The following is a 20638-nucleotide window of genomic DNA, read 5'->3' as shown; positions in this document are numbered from 1 at the left end:
ATCATTCATTCATTCATTCATTCACTAATTAATTACTTCATTCAATCAACAACACCACCTCTTACCCATTGTAAAAAGGTCAGTTTATGACATTGCTACACATTTAAGGTGTTCTTTAAAAGGTATCCATTCATTCATTCATTCTTTCTTTCATTCATTCATTCTTTAATATATTCATTCTTTAGTTTCTCCAATTTATGTTATATTGTTTTTAGAGTGAGGAGTTTAAGTGTCACATATGTAACCTATACAAACCAACATTTATAACAAGTAAAAATGTCTAGAAACAGGCTGAATATTATGTGTATATATACATTTCATCTAAAATTACTTAATTTGCCACAGTATGTACTGTTGCATTGTAGTAATGTGAAGGTCACCTTATAACAATGTAGTGTAAAATAAGGTGATTTTTAAAAGCTACTCATTCATTCATTAATTGGCTAATTGCTTCCTTCTTTCGTTCTTTTTCTTTCTTTCTTTCTTTCTTTCTTTCTTTCTTTCTTTCCTCTTTTTGTCTTTAGTTCAGTTTCAGTAAGGGTCACTCCTGTGACACGGCTACTACTTTAAACCATCCTTTAAAAGCTATCAATGTATTCATTTGTTTCTTTGTTCGTTCATTTGTTTGTTCACTAATTAATTACTTCATTCAACCAGTCATAACACCTCTTAACCATTGCAAAGTCACTGTAATATAGCGTGTGCTGCTTTGAAAGCGAGTGTGAGGGATTGTGTGAGCCAAATATGGACACTCAGTGTTTAGGTGTTTCAAACAAAAAACATTAAAAAAAAATGAAGACAGGAATGGCTATTTTTTGCAACAAAATACATGCATACTTCAAATATCAGTGAGAACAGCTAACTTTTTCAGCATAAAACCTAGCTGCTCTGCAAGGCCCATATGGGCCAACACTGCTATTATATGTCAGAATGAGGAGGTGCGCAAGACATATGAGTGACACCAACACCTACAGGTCCTTCCATCACAACTCTACAACTCTCCCAGCTCCCACACCTCGCACGCTCCATTACCATGACAATTTCAATGTCAAAGATGTGGTGTGCATAAGGAGTGGCACTATTGTCTTGAGTTTCCTTGATTTTTTTTTTGTTACACCCCCTTACAGAGAGAGAGAGAGAGAGAGAGAGAGAGAGAGAGAGAGAGAGAGAGAGAGAGAACTCCTCATATAGCCCCTTGGTAGAATATAGATAATCAGTTTGGAGAGCGATCAGATCGGATGAGGAGCGCACAAGCCATCCCAAGAGTGCGTGCGTGCGTTTGTGTATGTGAAAAAGTGTGTGTGAGTGTGTTGTTATTGGAGCAATGTAATGCTCTTGGAGGAGCCCACTCATGTGATGGGGATTCACAAAGAGCCACTTCTCTCCAAGCCCTCATAATGTGAGTATAGCGCCGTAACACTTTTTCCTGTGTGTGTGTGTGTGTGTGTGTGTGCGCATGTGTGTATAAGTGAGAGCTTTCGCATGATGTGATGTGTGTGTGTGCGTGGATGTGCTGCACTTTGCACTGAGAGCACAGCCCCTCTTCATTTAGATAATGCAGGTAAATGTGCAGACTGAATGAATACATTACAACAGCACAGAAAGAGGAAGAGAGCTGCACTACGCTGCCGCATCTCTTTATAGCCAGGGGCTGTTTTGCATGCAATTATTTTCTATCTGCGCACTTCACGCAATCTTAATGGTAGCCTGTGATTTATTGCAATTTTGGAGAGAAATTAATAGGACCACCTAAAGTGGGCAAAATATGAAGATGAAATTAATACTTACCGCCAAGTGTCAACTTCATTAGTTTCTGATATGGGAAAAAGTAATAAGTTAAAACTGTGAAACAGCAGTGGTTAACTAGTAGAAAAAAAGCAATGATTAAACATTTGAAAAAGTATGGAAGCCTTTTCATTTCAGATAGAGGAGAAAAAAAGGACCGATGTTCTTTTCTTCTTAACTGTTTCTGGCAGCAGTATGTCAAAATATTGACTACTATGTCTAAATAATTACTTAGCATCTCATAATAATGATTCACTAGGTCAGAATAATGACTTATTTTCTCAAAATATTGACTTAGTATGTTGAAACAGTGACTTAGTATCTTATAATAATGACTTACTATGTCACAAAAGTTATTTATTTTCTAAAAATATTAAATTGCTATGTCAAAATAATTACTTACCATCTTATAAGAATTATTTATTATCCTATGACGGTACTTAGTTTCTCAAGCTAATTTTTTAAAATCACAAGAAATTAGTTCATTATTCTAAGATAGTAAACCAATATTTTAGAAAATAAGCAACTGTTTTGAGATATTAAGTCAATATTCACAGAAAAAAAGAATCTTTATTTTGTGATAGGTCAATATTTTGAGAAAATAAGCATTTTTTCAGATATTGAGCCAATGAGAGAATAAGTCATTATTTCAAAATGCTAATTCAATATTTCAGGAAAATAAGTAATTATTTCAGATATTAAATCAGTGTTTAAAGACAATATGTATTTCAAGATACTAAGTCAATATTTTGGACATTCTACTGTCATTTTTCCTTCATCTGGTAGAAATAAAAAGCCAAAAAGCAATAGTTAAAGAGTTGAAAATTAGCCAAGCTGGCTAAAATGACATTTCCAGGAGTGCTATCACTGTGCATTGAGCCTGTAAATCTAAACTGAAGTAAAGTAAATGCTGTGCGTATGTGACAGTGATTTAATGTAGCATCTCTGACAGTAAATCTCAAAGATCTGGTAAGTGGCATTTTTTTGGTTAATTACACACTATTGTTTAAATAAATAAATAAATAGATAGATAGATAGATAGATAGATAGATAGATAGATAGATAGATAGAAATGATGGGAAAAACCTCTTAAAAAAGCCAAAATAGGCCACAGCTTCTCCCCAAATAAATAAAGACTATTATACAGCCTATAAATAGGACCTGTTTTTTCAAAACCAAAACAGCAAAACAATCAATCCTAACATTTTAAAGAGGGAATTTCTCACTGTTTGTTAGCTCACCCCACATGCCACTAAGCACAAACTGCTGAGTCCTTTGATGGCGAAGCGTCTATAGAAAAGTAACACCTACGCAGATTCACCAAGAAAAACAGCCTCCCACTCGATAAAGAGAGAACAATTCGCGTCGTTGCGGCCTCTCCCACGGCTTGTCTTTAGATCCTAGCCGCCGCTGAAGCAGGTTGGTGTCCATTCACTCCTCTTCGACAGGGCCTCATCTGAATTTTGTGGGCGGAACTTGACAGGTTGCTTTATGCTGCCTTGTCATATGCCTGACCAGCGTTTCAGTGAGGGAGCTACATGGAGTATTCCGTTCCCATTGCGGTTTTCTCTCGCTCTCCGATCTCGGTCTGCTCTTCTTTCTCGTGCTGAAATAAACGCTAGCGACCTCCTTTGTGTTTTGGCAGAGAGGTTTTGTTGACTCAGTGTGGTGATTCACCACACAAAATAGTGAATTCTTCACTTTCCTGGACTGCTAGTAGAACAGACCAAGACTTTTTTGTTAACAGCTTGAACTCTAGGCTCATTACTCAGTTAATTTATCAAAAGGCAAATTATTCAGAAACTACTCTTAATTACTAAGTTAATACTATGAAATTAATCTGAGGGTTATGTAGTTATAAGAGTGAGGTCTTCAGAGTTTAACCCTAAAAGGTTATTCTACTATAAGCTATACTTATATTATTACATAGTAGTTACACAGTAAGTGATTCCATTTACATTCTATTTACATTCTGTATCAGCACAATAGCATAATAAAATATCTCTTCTTCAATGTAAAGCACAACTATAGTATGATCTGCACTTTTTTCAAAGAGCTATGTGATATAATTAAATGAATGTCATGCTTTTGTTATTGTCAGTGACAACTGTAGCTTCTAAGGCAGGGGTGCACAACTTCAGTCCTGGAGGGCCAGTGTCCAGCACAGTTTGGTGATGTACCTGCTCAATCACACCTGATTACATGCATCTGATAATTGCCAGGTTTACTGGGTGTGTTTGAGTGTGGAAACCTCCAAACTGTGCTGGACACCAGCCCTTCAAGACTGTTCTAAGGGTTCAAGGGAAATACCACCAATTTTTTAAAATTTATGCATAATTCAGTGGTTGACATGTAAAAAAAGTCATTCCGAGTGGTTTGATGTGAAATCCTCCAAAGAGGAACTTGCAGACTCAGATTTCTTTACAGTGGTGTTGAGGAAACAGGGGTCACCACATATAGGCATTTTATTTACTATTCAAAACAACTAGTGAACCTGCACAAGTTTTAAAATGTAATGTTGTTGATGGTAAAATAGTGACAAATCTGAAAAAATAAGTTTTCTTTGGGGACTATTTTGCTTCATTACACTCTGAATTCCGCAATGAATGGATTTTAAAAATACATTTTAGGCCAAAAGCTTCTTAAAACTATCATAAAACAATGCCCCAAACATCAAGCAACGTTTTCATAATAAATTTCATGAGAACTTTCTTTGGGGGAGTTTTTAGTGGTGGACATCTGGTTCCTATCCCACTCACCACTGTGAACAACTCTGATTGTAAGTTTCACTAAACCAGACTTTTCCACATCAGACCACTCTGAATAACTTTATTTATTTACATTTTAATCACTTAATTATGCTTTAATGTTTCAAACATTCTGAAAGTTCATAATATTAGATGACTAATATTGGCAGATATGTGAGGAGCTCAATTAATAGCTGGACATGAACTGTCGGAGGTAACTGTGGTAGTATCTTATGGCCTTCTATGCAACCGTAGTCTTGGGTACATTTCAAAAATGTAAAAAAGGACAGTACAAAGAGAGAAAGACAGAGCAAAACAGAAGGTCAGGAGTGAGCGAGAAAAGGTCGCTTGATATGTCCTCGCGTGCAGTGGTCGTTTGACCCCCAATGACCCCAAGCATATGCAAGAGAGAAAGCTCTTGAATTCAGCGGCTGTTGGCCGTGGGTGTCCAGCAGCCGAGTCCCATCATTCCCAAAAGGGCCTGCCAGAGTCTGCCGGCCAATGGGCAAGCGGCTGGCCTGCACCGCTTCTGCACAGTGTGCAAACATTTTTGCATCCGTGGGTGAACAACAAAGGACAAGAGCATCTCAAGAAGTTTCCTTCTTTCGTTTGTGGGGGAGGACACAAGAATCCCTGCAAATGCGAGGCATTCTGCTGCTGTGCTTCGTGGCAAAAGATCGTCACTGTTCTGGGCAGAATTGGGCGCTTTTATGTATTTGTCATACAGTCACAATCATCCATTGAGAACAAACGGCGCTGTGGGTCTCACAATGGAGTTTGTAATTACAGCAGCTGTAAAATGTGAAGGGATCGGTTCATGCCCCGTGTCGATGACTGATAACGTCCAGCTTAATCTTTCCTCCTTTCACGCTAAGTGAAAGCCAATAGGGTGGATTTATTCAGCATTCATTATGCACCTGCATAACCCACTGCTGATTCTTGCAGTAGATCATAAAGCAAGAACCATTTACATGTAAAAAAAGCTTTAAAGTCTCGCTTGACCCTGCGCTGTTCCCGAGCGCTTGAGGGTTATCTATGGCCTGTGCCCTCTTGCGATTGCCCTGCAATTAATACAGGCTTTAAAAACGGGCCTGGATTCATTAGCACCTCCTCATTATGGAGGTTCAGGTACAGAGACGACGTTTAGAGGACTTCCCCCATTAACAACGGCTGACACGTTGCCCTAATCGGCCTGGCCAGGGCCGTTCCGTCACCCACCTGTCACATTACCGCTCTGCCAGGGCTGAAAAAAACACCACTCCAGCCCCTAAACGTCTGCGGGAGAGAATGTAAATGCGACGTGTCACCGGCCCAGGCCCACTATCGAGCGGCTGGGGTGATTTGCGGAGCCGCTCTCCAGTCAATATCCACCGAGGTGTCGTTATAACGACACGCTGAACACGACCTCTAAACTAATCGCGCCAGGCCGAGTGACAAAGGCCATAAATGAATGCAGCTCAAGGCAGTGTGGGCTGGAGGAGACCCCAGAGGGAGAATGGATGAAGATGCTGCTAAATCACTCTCCACAAAGCCTAAACACAGCATGTGAGAACGATAGGAAGCTGCAGTTCACATTTACTGTAGAATTTAAAGGGGGAATTCGGCAACTCAGAGTGGTTCATGTGAAAAAGTTCATTGTAGAGAAACTTATTAGCACAGATTTCTTCACAATGGTGGTGACAATAGTGATACAGAGGTTGCAATTCTAAAAAGGCCCATGAAAAACTGAACTAACATGTACCTTGTGAGTTAATACATGTAAGGTAACCTGAATATTTCAGAAGGTATTATGTTCAACAGATTTATATCATTTCAAACTGCACACTTTTTTGTGTGACCCCCGGGCAGACACCCAGGTCACCCATATGGTAGATCCGGCAATGTGTGTTACCTGTACACCTCACAATACATGAGTATTGTGCCAAAAGGATGTGGTATTTTGATCTTTTAATGTCAGGAAATCACATTATTTTGTCCTCTATGGATTTAATAACTTACCAAAACAAGATTTTCAGATTTTCCCACCTCAGTAAGCATTTTAATCTCTTAAATGGCCAGGATCCATCAAAGTTTTACAACACACTTCTATAACCTAAGAATAACTCAGGCAGTTTGCATTGTAGTCCATGTAGTTACTGCATAACAAGTATTAGTATGTAATAAGCCTGAGATTTTAACGGGTTAAAAGAATGGTCAGAGAATATTGAAACTTACCCAATTTTCCCATTACCCTAGATGTAGTCAAACAGCCAAGACATGACTGGTGTTCAAATTTTGCTTCTTTAGTTTAGCAATGGAGATCTGACACTAACATTGCTAACAAGCACTAGAAGCCAATATACTGTAAACTTGAATTAAATGTCTTATTTAAAAACATGCAAACTTCTTGCCTATATATATATATATATATATATATATACAACCCCAATTTCAAAAAAGCTGTGACTCTGTATAAAATGTAAAAAAAAAAAGTAAATAAAAACAGAATGCAATGATCATTGACCCATATTTCATTTACAATAGAACACATATCAAATTTTGAAAGTGAGACATTTTTCCATTTCATTCAAAATATTAACTCATTTAGAACTTGATGGCAGCAATGCCTCACAAAACAGTTGGGACAGGGCAATGTCTACCATTGCGTAGCATTACCTCTTCTTTTAACAACAGTCTGTAAACGTCTGGGAAGTGAGGAGACCAATTGCTGGAGTTTTTGGAGAGGAATGTTGTCCCATTCTTGTCTGATGTAGGATTCTAGCTGCTCAACATTCCTGGATCTTCTTTGCCGAATTTTTCATTTTATGATGCGCCAAATGTTTTCTATTGGTGAAAGATCTGGACTGCAGGCAGGCCAGTTCAGCACCCAGACTCTTCTTCTGCGAAGCCATGCTGTTGTGATGGATGCAGTATGTGGTTTAGCACTGTCTTGCTGAAATATGCAAGGCCTTCCCTGAAAGAGACGTTGTCTGGATGGGAGTATATGTTGTTCTAAAATCTCTATATACTGTTCAGCATTGATAGTGCCTCTCCAGATGTGTAAGCTGCCCACGTCATAGGCACTAATGCAACCCCGTACCATCAGAGATGCAGGCTTTTGAACTATGTGCTGATCGTCCCATTCCTCTTCCGTAGTTTCCAAAAAGAATTTCCAATTTTGCTTCATCTGACCACAGAACATTTTCCATTTTGCCTCAGTCCATGTTAAATGAGCTTTGGTCCAGAGAAGATGGCAGTGTTTCTGGATCGTGTAGACATATGGCTTTGTCTTTGCATGATATAGCTTTAACTTGCATTTGTGGATTGCACAGCAAACTGTGTTCACAGACAATGATTTCTGGTAGTGTCCCTGAGCCCATGCAGTGATTTACTAGTACAGAATCATGCCTGTTTTTAATGCAGTGCCACCTGAGGGCCGAAGATCACAAGCATGACCGTCGGCCTTATCCCTAACGTACAGGGATTTCTCCAGATTTTCTGAATCTTTTGATGATATTATGTACTGTAGATGGTGGGATATCCAAAGTTTTCACAATTTTACATTGAGGAACATTTTTCTGAAGGTGTTCCATAATTTTTAGATGCAGTTTTTCGCAGATTGGTGAACCTCTGTCCATCTTTGATTTTGTCTCTCTAAAATGCTCTTTTTTTATACCCAGTCATGTGAATTAGTTGCAAATTGCTCCTCCAGCTGTTTTTTATTAGTGCCACATACTTTTCCAGCCTCTTGTTGCCCTGTCCCAACTTTTTTGAGCTGTGTTGCTGCCATCAAGTTCTAAATGTTTTTCATTAAATGGTAAAAGGTCCCAGTTTCAACATCTGATATGTGTTCTATGTTCTATTGTGAAAAGAACTGGTTCAGGAGATTTGCAAATAATTGCATTCTGTTTTTATTTACATTTATTTACATTTTACACAGCGTCACAACTTTTTTAGAATCGGGGTTGTATATTATACATAGTTTGCAGCTAGTTTAACCTGGCAGTACTCTTCTTTTTTTAGTTCTGCTTACACAGTTTGAGTGGACTGAGATTGAAATGTGTATGACTTATGTATGAAAAGTGTCAACTGAATTTTCGCCTGTGTACGTGAAGCAAGCCATTTATACATGTTTTTATTGTGTTTCAGTGCTTTGTTGTGGAAGTTGCACACAATGTTCTGATATCAAAAAAGCTGCAGTTGTGCATTTTATCTCAGGACAGCTATCTTTCTAGAAAGGTGTGGACTGTTTTACAGCAGGAGGTTCTCACCCCTCCCCTTTCACCTCCTCATTGCTCACTAGCAGCCTGACATCAAGTAACAACATTTCACCCAGTGTCATAGGTAATCAGGGCCGGCTCTGGGGGCCCTAGGCAGGATTGTTTTGGGGGCTCCCCATCTTGCTAGCTGACGTACTGTAAAATTAGAGTCTCAATGATAACAATGGCTACCATAAGCTGTCTAAATGATGTCCATTTATAACTGGCTAATGATTGGATAACTGGATGCTCATTTGGGAGTCTAATAACTTTAAATTACAGATGATATTCTCAGCAAGCAGGATCCAGAGGTCAGTCACACAATGTAATATTTCTTGCTTACCCAGCTAAGTTTAAGCTTAGTTTGATCTAACCCTTTTTTTACCACCTTTCTTCATTACTTTCGTAAATTTGTTAACTGATGGAAAACGAGTTAACTATATGTGTTTGTTAGGTTTCTAGAACTTATTCAGAAAGCCTAAATTGAACCTGCTTCATACACAGACCTACTTGTTGCCCAACTACAAGCCAAAATAAATGGAATAACGTTAACACCACAAAAAACACAATACATACCTCACTTTCTCTTTTTTGTCTTTTTTGCTGCTCCAGATACATAATTTGTTTAAACATAATTAACCAGTTGCTTTTCTTCCCTCACTCAAGCATCATAGACAAGATAAGATACAGATACAGTAAGAACTCAGAAGATGATAGAGGACTCCTGGTGGTCGTGGAGCACTAAGCAGCTGCTTATATCAATTATTATGTAGATCCGGCACTGTACGTAATCTGAGAAAAGAGTTCTGGGAAAATGTTTTTATTTAATTACACTAATTTAAAAATGGCCAGCAGAAAAACAGAGGTTGCTAAAAGAGGCTAACTTTTCAGAATATTCATATTCAAGAGAGCCAACCAAGCCCTTTATCTCCAAAATCTTAGCAAGAAAAGGAAACAACTTTTAATGTAACTTAATGTAACAACATTTTATTCCCAGTCATTTCAGACCATGGATCTAAACTCAATCAGACTCTTCTGTTATATTCAAAGTCAGCGCATCAAGCAAGACTCCACACAGGCCGTTGTTGGCTCTGCTTGGTTCTTGAAACCATCTGAGCAACACCAACCCACGAGCGCACAGCCAGTGTGGTGACAACAGATGGCTCCGTTCGTAACAAGGATAAAAATCGTTCTGACGCCACGGCGTCCTGAGTCGTATTAGGAATCATGAACTGATCACCAGCCATGGCTGTTGATGATGACAGCAACACCCCTGCAAAAAATAACTAGAGCTTTGCATGGGCGGCGACAAAAATACATTGATTGAATGGCAACAGGATGCTCTGTGATATTTGGGGGTTTTAGTGGCTGAAATAAAACCATGAGGTTTCCTGTGTTGTAGACTTGTTTAGGTTGCCATTGACATGCTAGATACGAGTACACTCAAAGAAGGGGAAAAAAGATGCTACTGGAACTCATGTCTTAAAAGCTAACTGTAAAATTTCCCCTTGAATGAAGGAGGAGCCTGCTTAGATAATATCCACAGAATACTTCAAAGACACACTCTGATCTTAGTGCAGCTTGCTCTTCAATGATATCATAAATCTGGAGCTTTTTTTCCAGACAAAGTTGGTCAGACGCTAGCCACACAACTAGGCCCACAATTCTTACTTTATTTCCTTTACGTTTATGACTGTGAAATGTAGGACGTAATTTTTGTTGTGCCTTTAATGTCGCTTAAAAGTAAGCATGAAAGTGAAGCTGGCTGTCGAATGAACACAGAAGTAACATTCATGCCGGTAGACCTGGGGTCACACACATCAAACTTCTCAGAATGTGGCTGATCTTGGGTCTTTTATATCTTAAAGAACAGGATTGTGTGAGCAGCAGAGAGCAGCTGACCCCAGATCAGAGTGATATATCAATGAAAAAACTGTGTAATAATAGCTGAAGTTTGTGAAAAAGGAACTTTCTAGCATAAAAGGCATAAAGTGCATGTATGAAAAATACTTGGGCCGAGGTAGACAGATGGATAGAATAGAAAAACAGCTAAATTGTTATTTTTTCTCATTTCTATTTATGATAAATGCCGTATACTACTCTGATGTAGATTTAATCTAATTCTAACTTAAACCTTAAAGGAATGATAGGGTGAAAAATAAAATGTACACAATTTTCCACTATACCTCAAATGTAGTTGATGAGCCAAGATATGTTTTGTGTCCAAATGTTGCTTCTTTAGTTTAATACTGAAGCTATGAGGTTAACCTTGCTAACAAACACAAGAAGTCAGTAATTACCCAAATCTTTTCCATAAATATATCCCCAAAACTTCTCTCAACCTGATAGAACCAGGGCTAGGTCTTCAATAAGGTTGTGCAGACTTGTTGATGTGGTTTAGGACACACAGTGAACTATAATAGCGAACAAAACTTCATCATGTAACTGAACGAAGTGGGTAGCCACTGTTGTAGCAATGCTGTGTCAAATCTGACATGCTACATAATGTAGTATCCATAAGCATGCATGATGTGCATGCATGGGAAAGGGGCCTGATTCTATGGAGGATTTGGAATTTGCCACAAATATGACTGCTTGAAACATTTAGCACCACAGTGATGTTTTGTTTATTTTTATAGCTCACAGTAACTCATATTGTGTCCTAAACCACACTGACAAACCTGACTGAACTTAATAAAGAGGTTAAGAGAGAGAAAGTTGAGAGAAAGTTCTGGGGAAGTATTCACAGAAAACATTTGGGTGACTATTGACGTCTAGTGTTTGTTTGCAACATTAGCCTTCGATTTTGTTCCGACAGTGACGATGTATTACCAGAAACTAGCTAGATTTATCATGTTTGCTCATATAATTTAACAAAACTGAGGGTCTTCGGACAGATGTGGGTGCACATCAGAGCACATATGAGTTGTAATATAGTTGTAATCAACTTGATTTATAAATGCAGTACTGTGAATTACAATACAGTACAAGTATAAATAGCCGCTAGTATTTTTCTCTCAAACTTTCTAAAGGCTACAATGTTACTATTGTTTAATTTAAAATTCAGCTGGATCATTTTTCTGTGCCTGAAAAAAATAAGAGGACTTCTGGCCTTAAGCTGGGCTAATACTGCCATTGTTCCTCTACATTTGAGCCACTGCTGCATGTACAGGAATAAGTGTTTGGGATTAATAAAACCATTGTGATGTGAATCATGCAGGCCTAGCTGCTCAGAGGATTACAGTGACTTCATAACAAATGCAAATGCTCAACGAGTACAACCCTTAGAATAAAGATGAAAGGCCTAGAATTACAGGACAATCAAGCTACGCTTTAAATTTTAGTGCTTGTTGCCCCAACTTATTGTTGATAACACTGTGGTTATCCGCCCCACATTCTGTGTCGCCCACACCCTGACACACAGTGCAGCACAGAGAGCAGGTTAGCATCTCTTACTGTATCCAAACCCTAAACAACCGTGAGAGAAACCACAAAGCTCCTGGCAGCTGAGTATAAAAGGGCAGCTTCAACCACCAGCTCATACAAGGCTTCCCTCTCCTGAGAGTGTGAACAGCAGGGCAGAGTGTGTGTGTTAGGGGTGCACACCACTGCCCTCTAGCAAAAGGATCTCAAAGCTCGGGGACCTGATATATATGCTGAAGATTTGATAGGAGGGTGGATAATTACACATGTTTCAGTCCTTTCACCTGCCATAAGGCAGGAAAGAACACATGTAAAACAAAATAAAATAAAATAAGCAAGCAACATACATGAAGGAAAAAAACAAACAAACAAATAAATAAATACTGCATAGGTATATAAATAAAATAAAATAGCAAATGTAGAATAAACTAAAATAAATATACATACATTAGCTAGTGGCATAAATGAAAGACTAAATAAATAAAGGTAGGTATATAAATAAAATAAAGATAGCATACATAAAATAAAAAATAAATAAAATAAACGTAGATTAGCAAGCAGCATGAATGAAAGAATAAATAGATGAATGAATACGTGAATAAATAAATAAATAAATAAATAAATAAATAAATCTGGCAGACAGAAAGGGCGTCAGTAAGTAAATGAATAAAACAAAAATAGCATAATAAAAGGCATTAATGTAATTTAACAGGAATTATCATTGTTTTTATTGTTGCATTCTCATTCATTGGTTTATTCAGCGTGGTTGCTCTCTGTTTTGTCTATTTGATCTATTTCAGACGATGAACGTGGCTTTTATTGACTTAAAATGTGCGTATGTGTATATATGTACGTACATGTAGCTTGTACGTTTACTGCGTAATTAGCAGCCATCGCTGTTCTGAAGGCCCATCTATTTTGTGCGAGAAACAATAAACATAAGAAGCGAATCTGAATCACCTGAGCGCTCAGATGGTGCTCCTGGAAACCTGATAAAGCCAGAGTGCGACTGGCATTCAAACCGCGGTGTGGACGAGAACTCAGCTCACTACAAACTCCTCATGGTTCTCAACTGTGAACTTTAATATCGCTGATTTTCTCTTATCGTCACTTTTCCTCGCTCTTCGAGTCAAAGCAGACTCAGTAAGCATTCCAGTCTCCCTCCTAGTTCCCTGAAAAGTGTACTGCACAGAGTTTTCAGACATTTTAAGGGTGATTCCAGACCACAGGGAGTGAAAGAGTTCCGTTAGAAGGGAATTTCAACCTGCGCAGGGAGTAGTGAACAACAGTTTATCACTTCACAGGAAGCTTCAGGAAAGTTTACCCATCAGTCATTGCAGGTCTCGTGAAGAAGCGTGTTCGATTATGAGGCTACTGGACGTTCCGAGTGAAGGTATTTATCAGCTGCAGCTCTCTTAAACGACACCCAGTGCTCGAGTGTGTAGGGAACATTACGGTACTGCTTAGGGACCCTGAGGACTGGAATGCAGCTCGTAACGTTCACGTGACGCTTTGCTCTGGGATGGATTAATGATGACTGAAAAATAACTGGCGTTTAAATGAACTTAAAAATGTAGGGCTGACTTTTCAGAGTGAATAGAAACGCGTACGTCTATAAACGTTTTCTTTGTGGGCTACTTTGCCTCACAACGCCCTACATATATCCCTTAGTTATTATTGCTTTTTTAATGTATATTTTAGACTAAATCCGTATTTTAAAACTTTCAGAAAGTGCACCATATATCTAACCTTTTTTATGTATTAACTTTCTGTAAGGGGGTTTTTAGGGGCATTAAACTCTGGTTCCTATAACCACCACTATGAACAATTCTGACTCAATATGTTTCTTTAGAATGGAGAGGATAGAATTCACACCAAACCACTCTGAGTGACTTTGTTTACACCTTAACCACTTAATTATGCACAAATTTTGAAAAATCGGTGGAATTCCCCTTTAACTTGTGGTTGATGCTTACAGAACCCATCCAAACATGCTTATATCATTAATGCAGCCTGTCAGTGAATTTTTCTCTCTTTCTCGCCATGTCTTTATTTTCCCATAGCCAAGCTGTCTGAGTAAAGGTGTGGGATTGGTGTGTGTGTGTGTGTACAGTGCGCTGTGTGGCTTGTATCATGATGTACGTGTGAATATAAGGAGCAGAGCTGCTTCATTTATATGTGTGTCATGTTTTCTGTGCCCTCCTCCCCCACAACCTACCTCTAAGAGGAGTTTCTAAACCCACGGGGGGATTTCAGGCCTGAGGCAGCGGCAGCCTGGAACACTTTTACTCTATATTTAGAGGAGCGCGAGCTCACTTTGGGCCACTTTAGGAAACTTTTAGTCTGCTCTTAGTTTTGGAACGAGTCAAAGAGATGCAATCAAAGAAAAGAAAAGGCAAAAAGGTATTGATCTTTGGCCTGCATGAACATTTAGGTCTGCTGCCACGGTCAGTACAGCTGACCATGATCTGTGTCAGGCTTGCCGGGACTCCATAAAACAGATATCTTCATTTATTACTTATTATTATTTTCCTGCTCAATGGAATGAAATTTACCATAACAAACCTCTAGAGGGCCATCAGAGAAAGAAAGAAAGAAAGAAAGAAAGAAAGAAAGAAAGAAAGAAAGAAAGAATAATAATAACCCCCATATTATGTTATATTATATTAGATTATATTATATTATACTATATTATAATATATTATATTAGAGCTGTAGTAGTACGCTAGCAGTAATAGGCAAATAATAATACTAATAAAAATAACAGTAGCAACAGTAGTTAGTTCTAGCTATAGTAGTAGGCCCAACAATATTTAGCATTCTATTGTAATAACAACATTACTATTATTATTATTTATAATAGTAGTAATGATAATAACAATAATAATAATAAAGCATAAGTAAAATTATTTTCCAGCTGCACCCTAAATATAGACTGTAGTTGCTAAAACTGTTTCCCTCTTTCCAAAACCATGAGCTATTCAAATACACCAAACACACACACACTCTCTCTCTCACACACACACACACACACACTGTGTTTCCGACAGAGAGGCAGCAGAAGTAGAAATTCCGTGATTGTGTGGCTCATTTGTTTGTGGTTTAGAGCTGCACTGCTCGGCAGGACCCGCCAGTTTCCGCCGCAGCTCCGGAATGAAGCTCCATATGCGCGCGGAGGGGCGGAGCTAATGGAGGGCCGGATGACCATGTATGGAGAACACACACCGGAATACACTGACTTTCACACACACATTAAAAAATATCTACGAGCGCATTTCACACACTTTTTTCTCTTTCTCCTTCAGTCCGAGCGTTTTGCTTTTTATTTCCTCTGTCCTGTCTTAAACCAGCCCTTCAGTCGCTTTAGTTTTATTTATTCGCGCTTTGTTTCTCTGCACCGTTTTGAATTTTCTCCATTAACTCTCCGCCCGGGCTTCTCCATTGACAAAAAAAATGTGCTGCTCTGTGACGCCACGCGGCCCAACAGGCCAATCGGCGTTCGCTGCGCTCCGCTCGCTCTCCTTCTATGGTCAGTGACGTCACGGACGTCGGAAAGCGCCCATAAATACAAAGTGCGCTAGGAGCCCGTGCGATCACACGCTCACGTACGCGCGCTCTCTGTCAGTCAAGCCTGTCAGCCAGTCAGTCAGTCAGTTCGCTGAGTTAGTTGACGTGAACCAAACGCCAACGAGAAACAGCAGCGAAAGAAAAAGAACAAGAAAAAAGAAGCCCTGGGTGGATGTGAGTGAGTGTGTGAGGGGCGGGAGGTGGGGGGGAGAAGAGCGAACACACACTTACACTCGCAGAGAGAGAGGGAGACCACGCATTGAACGGGGGGCAAACACAACAAAACTCTCCACGTGCTTTCCTTTTTCGTTTTAAAAAGCAAAACAACAACAAAAAGACAAAAAACACACGGTTTGTGCGCGTGAACCATGACGGCGAAGACTTTGGAGAAAAGCCCCGTGTTCGTGCACCCGCTGTCCGAGGGCATTTACTCTGTGGATGAGCTCAGCACCTCCCTCACAGTCTTCCCGAGCGGAGACGCGCCGGCCCACTACGAGCACATGAGCGCAGGTAAGAGGGGCAGTTATACTGGCTGGAGGGGCATCGCGCCTCTTACCTGCTCCGCACACTTTGTGCTGCAGGTGCTTAAAGCTGCTTTGTTGTTCTGGCTTTGGCTGTGTTGGTTTGAGTAGCAGGTGAAGTTTGTGTTTGATGGGACCAGCAGTTTCTCTCTTGGATTAGGTACCATGGAGGACCCCCTGTCCAGCACTTGTATTTTCCCTGCTCTAGCACACCACTTTAACTCAAGAAGGGCTCATTCATGAGCTGATAGACTGGATCTTGTGCGGAGCAGGAAAAGTGCAGGGAAAGAGGTCCTCCAGGAAACCAATGGAGTAGATAAATAGGCAGATAGATGCAATTTTGTGAGTGGAATTTTGGTCTGTTTACACTGGAAAAAGAAATAATGGCTTGATTAAAATCTGTAGCCTACAAATTGCTGAACATATATGACAGTTTTAACTTTTAGTTCACTTCAAATACTTTTTATTATTTTTTCAGGGTAGTATTCAATGAACAGTGTTGAGCGCTATATTCTGAGAACACTGAACTGAACTTACTTGACTAAAATGTTCAGTTTTACATGAATTGACAATTATTACTAAGTCAATTAAAAGAAAAAAAATGTGTTAATGTTTTACACAATCCCTGTGTAAATGATGTATCCTGTAGTCAATTTAACAGTGTTTATTTTTTTTATTATTATTCAATTTTTAGTATAAATCTGAAACTTTTGCTATGCCAGACTGCATTAACCTGCAAGTGCTGATTGCATTACACCCAAACTCATCACTGGGGATTCTGCAATGGGCATGCATAAATTCCCGATGTATGTATGGGATATTCTCTTCTAAATTAAATATTTTCTTGCACTCTTCTCTTGCAGATGGCTTGATTAATGGTGATATGAGTGTGGAGAAGCGGTCTCTAGACTTGTCCTATGCCAGCGGCTTCGCTCAGCCGGCAGCTCCCCGAAACCAGACCCTCACCTACATGGGCAAGTTCTCCATCGACTCGCAGTATCCGGCCAACTGGAACCCGGAGGGCGTGATCAACATTGTCAGCGCGGGTTTCCTGGGCATGGCCCAACCTTCCTCAGCCTCCTCCTCTCCATCCTCCTCCGTCTCTCCGGGCCACTTTTCCAGCACCATCAGCTGCACAGCACCGCAGACTCAGGCCGACATGGACCACATCTATTCCCCTCCGCCTCCTTATTCAGGGTGTGGAGAGGTGTACCAGGACCCGTCTGCATTTCTCTCAACTTCAGCCTGCCCCATCTCCTCGTACCCACCTCCATCCTACTCCTCGCCCAAAGCCACAGGAGATGCCGGTGTCTTCCCCATCATTCCAGACTACGCAAGCTTCTTCCAGCCACCATGCCAGAGGGACATACCATCCATTCCGGAGCGGAAACCCTTCTCCTGCCCACTGGACTCCTTCCGGGTGGCTCCTCCCCTCACCCCGCTCAATACCATCCGGAACTTTACCCTGGGTGCTCCGCCTGTGTCCGAGGGTTCCCGGCTTCCAGCAGCAGCCTATGGTCCCCAGAACCTTCCGCTGAGGCCGATTCTGCGGCCCAGGAAGTACCCAAACCGTCCCAGCAAGACTCCGGTGCATGAGCGGCCATACCCTTGTCCAGCGGAGGGCTGCGACAGGCGCTTCTCCCGCTCAGATGAACTCACACGCCACATCCGCATCCACACGGGTCACAAGCCCTTCCAGTGCCGGATATGCATGCGCAACTTCAGCCGCAGCGACCACCTGACCACGCACATTCGCACGCACACGGGAGAGAAGCCCTTTGCCTGCGACTTCTGTGGACGGAAGTTCGCCCGCAGTGACGAGCGCAAGAGGCACACCAAGATTCACCTGAGGCAAAAGGAAAGGAAGTCATCTACAGCCCCCTCAAACTCAGAGCGCTCCATCAGCATCGGATCCTCAGCCATCTGCTCGTCCAGCTCGGGCCAGTAAGCCCGCCACCCGCCCCCTCCACAAGACCAGCAGTTCCTAACCCCTGCTCAGTTTCCTTGCTCATATACACTTGATCCAACTAATCAGCAATTTAACAAGCCCTTCCTGAATTGAAAAGCAGGATGTGCAGAACAGCATTCCAGGACAAGGTTTGGGAACAAGTGCCCAATATGACTAGCAGGGCAGCACGCAACACTAGGCAATATCCACAGTCCAAATCTCCTGCACAGCTGGGGAGGGGAACAAAACTGGAAAGCCAAAGGACATGGATGAGGGACGGGGAACATGCACGATTCCTCAGTTTCTTTTATTGCTTTTTCTAATGGCCCCTAGTCTTGGTCGCATGTTGACTGACCAAAACGCACTTTGTTTATCATATTTAGGTCAAATAATTTAATGAAATAACAGCAGCATGTGGGACTACATGTTCTAATTACAAAGTGCAATGCACATTTGGTTGAGATAGGACTCGTGTGCTGGTCTGTGGGTCATTGTGAAAGCTCACTGCAAAGCTACAGCCTCATTCTTGCAATAATGCGGAAGCGATTCGAACATGATTCTTGGCAAGCTGAACCTAACGTAGATTTATTGTGCCTTTGTATCGTGTCTTTTTGTACATAGCCGCATACGCGAGGAGGCTTTGAAATAAAATTGTACAGTGGTCCTTTAATAAGAAAGTTTTTGAGAAAAAATAGTATATATTTTTGTATAAACTGTTTTGTGTCGCAGGTGTTCCCATTGTGGTAAAAAGAAATGTAAATAATTGGAGTCATACATGTGACGCTTGTTTTGTGGATGTTTTCACTGATATGTTGTGGAATGGGATAACTAACGCAGGTCAGTGGCTTGCTGGCCTAACTTTCTCTGTCATCGTGATGAAATAATAAATAAAACTTGAATTGGGATATGTTTGTTGTAAGCCTACCATTGCTGTGCATTAGTATAAGAGTAGGAAAATGTGAAGTGGACCAGAAGGGGGATTCCCGCTTTCGCATCCGTCACTTCTGACTCACCATCTCACAAGGGCGAGCACCCACACACACTATTGGGTTTACAGTACAATGCAACAGTTCTTGTGTGTGTGTGTGTGTGTGTGTGTGTGTGTTAACATCTGTCGATATTTCTGTGCAAGTTTAAAGCTGAGTTAGGGAAAAACAATAACACGTCAGGCTAGAAAAGAGGTCAATCGCTTCAGCTTTCAGCCTCTTTGATAGCTTTCTCACAACGTTTGAGTAAAGCTCCCTTGAGGTACCGTCTTCCAAACATTCATTTGAGTCTACATCCACATGCAAGGATCTCAGAACAACAGAGTGGCAGCAGCCCCACCAAAGAGCACTGAGGGACATGTCCCCAGGAAATGCATTAACAAAATAAAAATAAAATTCCCCCAAAGAGTATTTTAAGGCTCCAAATACCCAAAATGGACTGTTTACAGTGTCATTGTTTTTGTAAACAGCCCAGTCCAAACCCTTTCGATCCCTTCTTTTTTGCCCTTTTTGTGGAGCACCATATCTCCCCTTGCTCAGCAACATCTAAAAAGAGCTTCATCTTAAATAAGCTATAATCTCCATGTAAATAAATATGGCTTCACAGACTGGATTTCATATGAAACTAAAATGGAAAACGTTTGTGTTCTTGTTGTGACCTGAATGCGGTTGACAGGAGAACACTAAATCACACCTGCAGAGGTGGGGACAATCCCTGCGTTAGAACAGGAAACTGTATTGTTGATGGCATCCAAATATATAAGGATGGGCGATGAATTATAGAACAGAAAGACTATGACAGAATATACATCTTTGAATGAAATAATGCACTGGCACTAGTACACTGAGCCGACTCACCGCAATTTTCAGGCTGACAATTACAAGCAATTACCATCCAAAGACTCCAAAATCAGATTACTGCACATCAACATGCTCTCAACAGTGGAACAGTTAAGCTGAGCATAAGGAAGTCTAGAAGAACACAATGTTCCATTTTATTCAGTTGATAGAACTTGATAGTTGATAGTTTTAGACATAACCGTACAGAGGCAGGGATATCTGTAGCTATCTATAATTAAAATCTATTAAGGAAATTAAACAACTGAATCACTCGCTTTCGTTTCACCACAAGTCAAAACCATTGCGCAAATGTCTGTAAGGTTCCATAGGTGTTACAACTACCATTTTATATCACTTATTTACAGCTTACTGAATTAAAATAAACATAACCCAAGAATCTGCATGTCCAGATTAACACAAATGTGAGATCCAGCACAGATATACTAACAATACATTGTTTAAGACTCACTAATAGCCATAACAGAAGTGTCTGCTATAAAGCTTAGTGCTCCATGAAACAAGGTTTGATATACATGACCACCTCCTCAACGTCTAATGCATGATTGACTTTTCTTTCAATCTC

The 20638-nt window shown here is 40.4% G+C and overlaps 1 protein-coding gene across 3 annotated transcripts; it reads left to right on the top strand.

Moving 5' to 3' along the window:
* Window positions 1–1199: 1199 nt before the first annotated feature.
* On the top strand, window positions 1200–19136 carry egr2b (early growth response 2b). 3 transcript variants are annotated; one of them, XM_036572260.1, is made up of 2 exons: window positions 1200–1399; window positions 17145–19136. In XM_036572260.1, exon 2 carries the CDS (start codon window positions 17165–17167, stop codon window positions 18227–18229), a length of 1065 nt encoding a protein of 354 aa, XP_036428153.1. In that variant the 5' UTR covers window positions 1200–1399; window positions 17145–17164; the 3' UTR covers window positions 18230–19136. The 3 variants fall into 3 exon arrangements, with proteins under 3 accessions (XP_036428153.1, XP_036428151.1, XP_036428152.1); XM_036572258.1 differs by lacking the exon at window positions 1200–1399 and adding an exon at window positions 15787–16270; XM_036572259.1 differs by lacking the exon at window positions 1200–1399 and adding an exon at window positions 16562–16623.
* The last annotated feature ends 1502 nt before the right edge of the window (window positions 19137–20638 follow it).

This window comes from Colossoma macropomum, unplaced genomic scaffold (assembly GCF_904425465.1).
Source record: "Colossoma macropomum unplaced genomic scaffold, Colossoma_macropomum, whole genome shotgun sequence".
NCBI lineage: Eukaryota > Metazoa > Chordata > Actinopteri > Characiformes > Serrasalmidae > Colossoma > Colossoma macropomum.
The sequence above is the reverse complement of the archived record's forward strand: the minus strand, read 5'-3'. Positions and strand labels throughout refer to the sequence as shown.

What these genes read in the sequence shown, in the direction of transcription:
- egr2b (XM_036572258.1), top strand. Translation starts at nt 16,129, where the DNA reads ATGACGGCGAAGACTTTGGAGAAAAGCCCCGTGTTCGTGCACCCGCTG. An exon ending in CTACGAGCACATGAGCGCAG is followed by an intron (nt 16,271 to 17,144) that starts GTAAGAGGGGCA and finishes CTTCTCTTGCAG; the next exon opens with ATGGCTTGATTAATGGTGAT.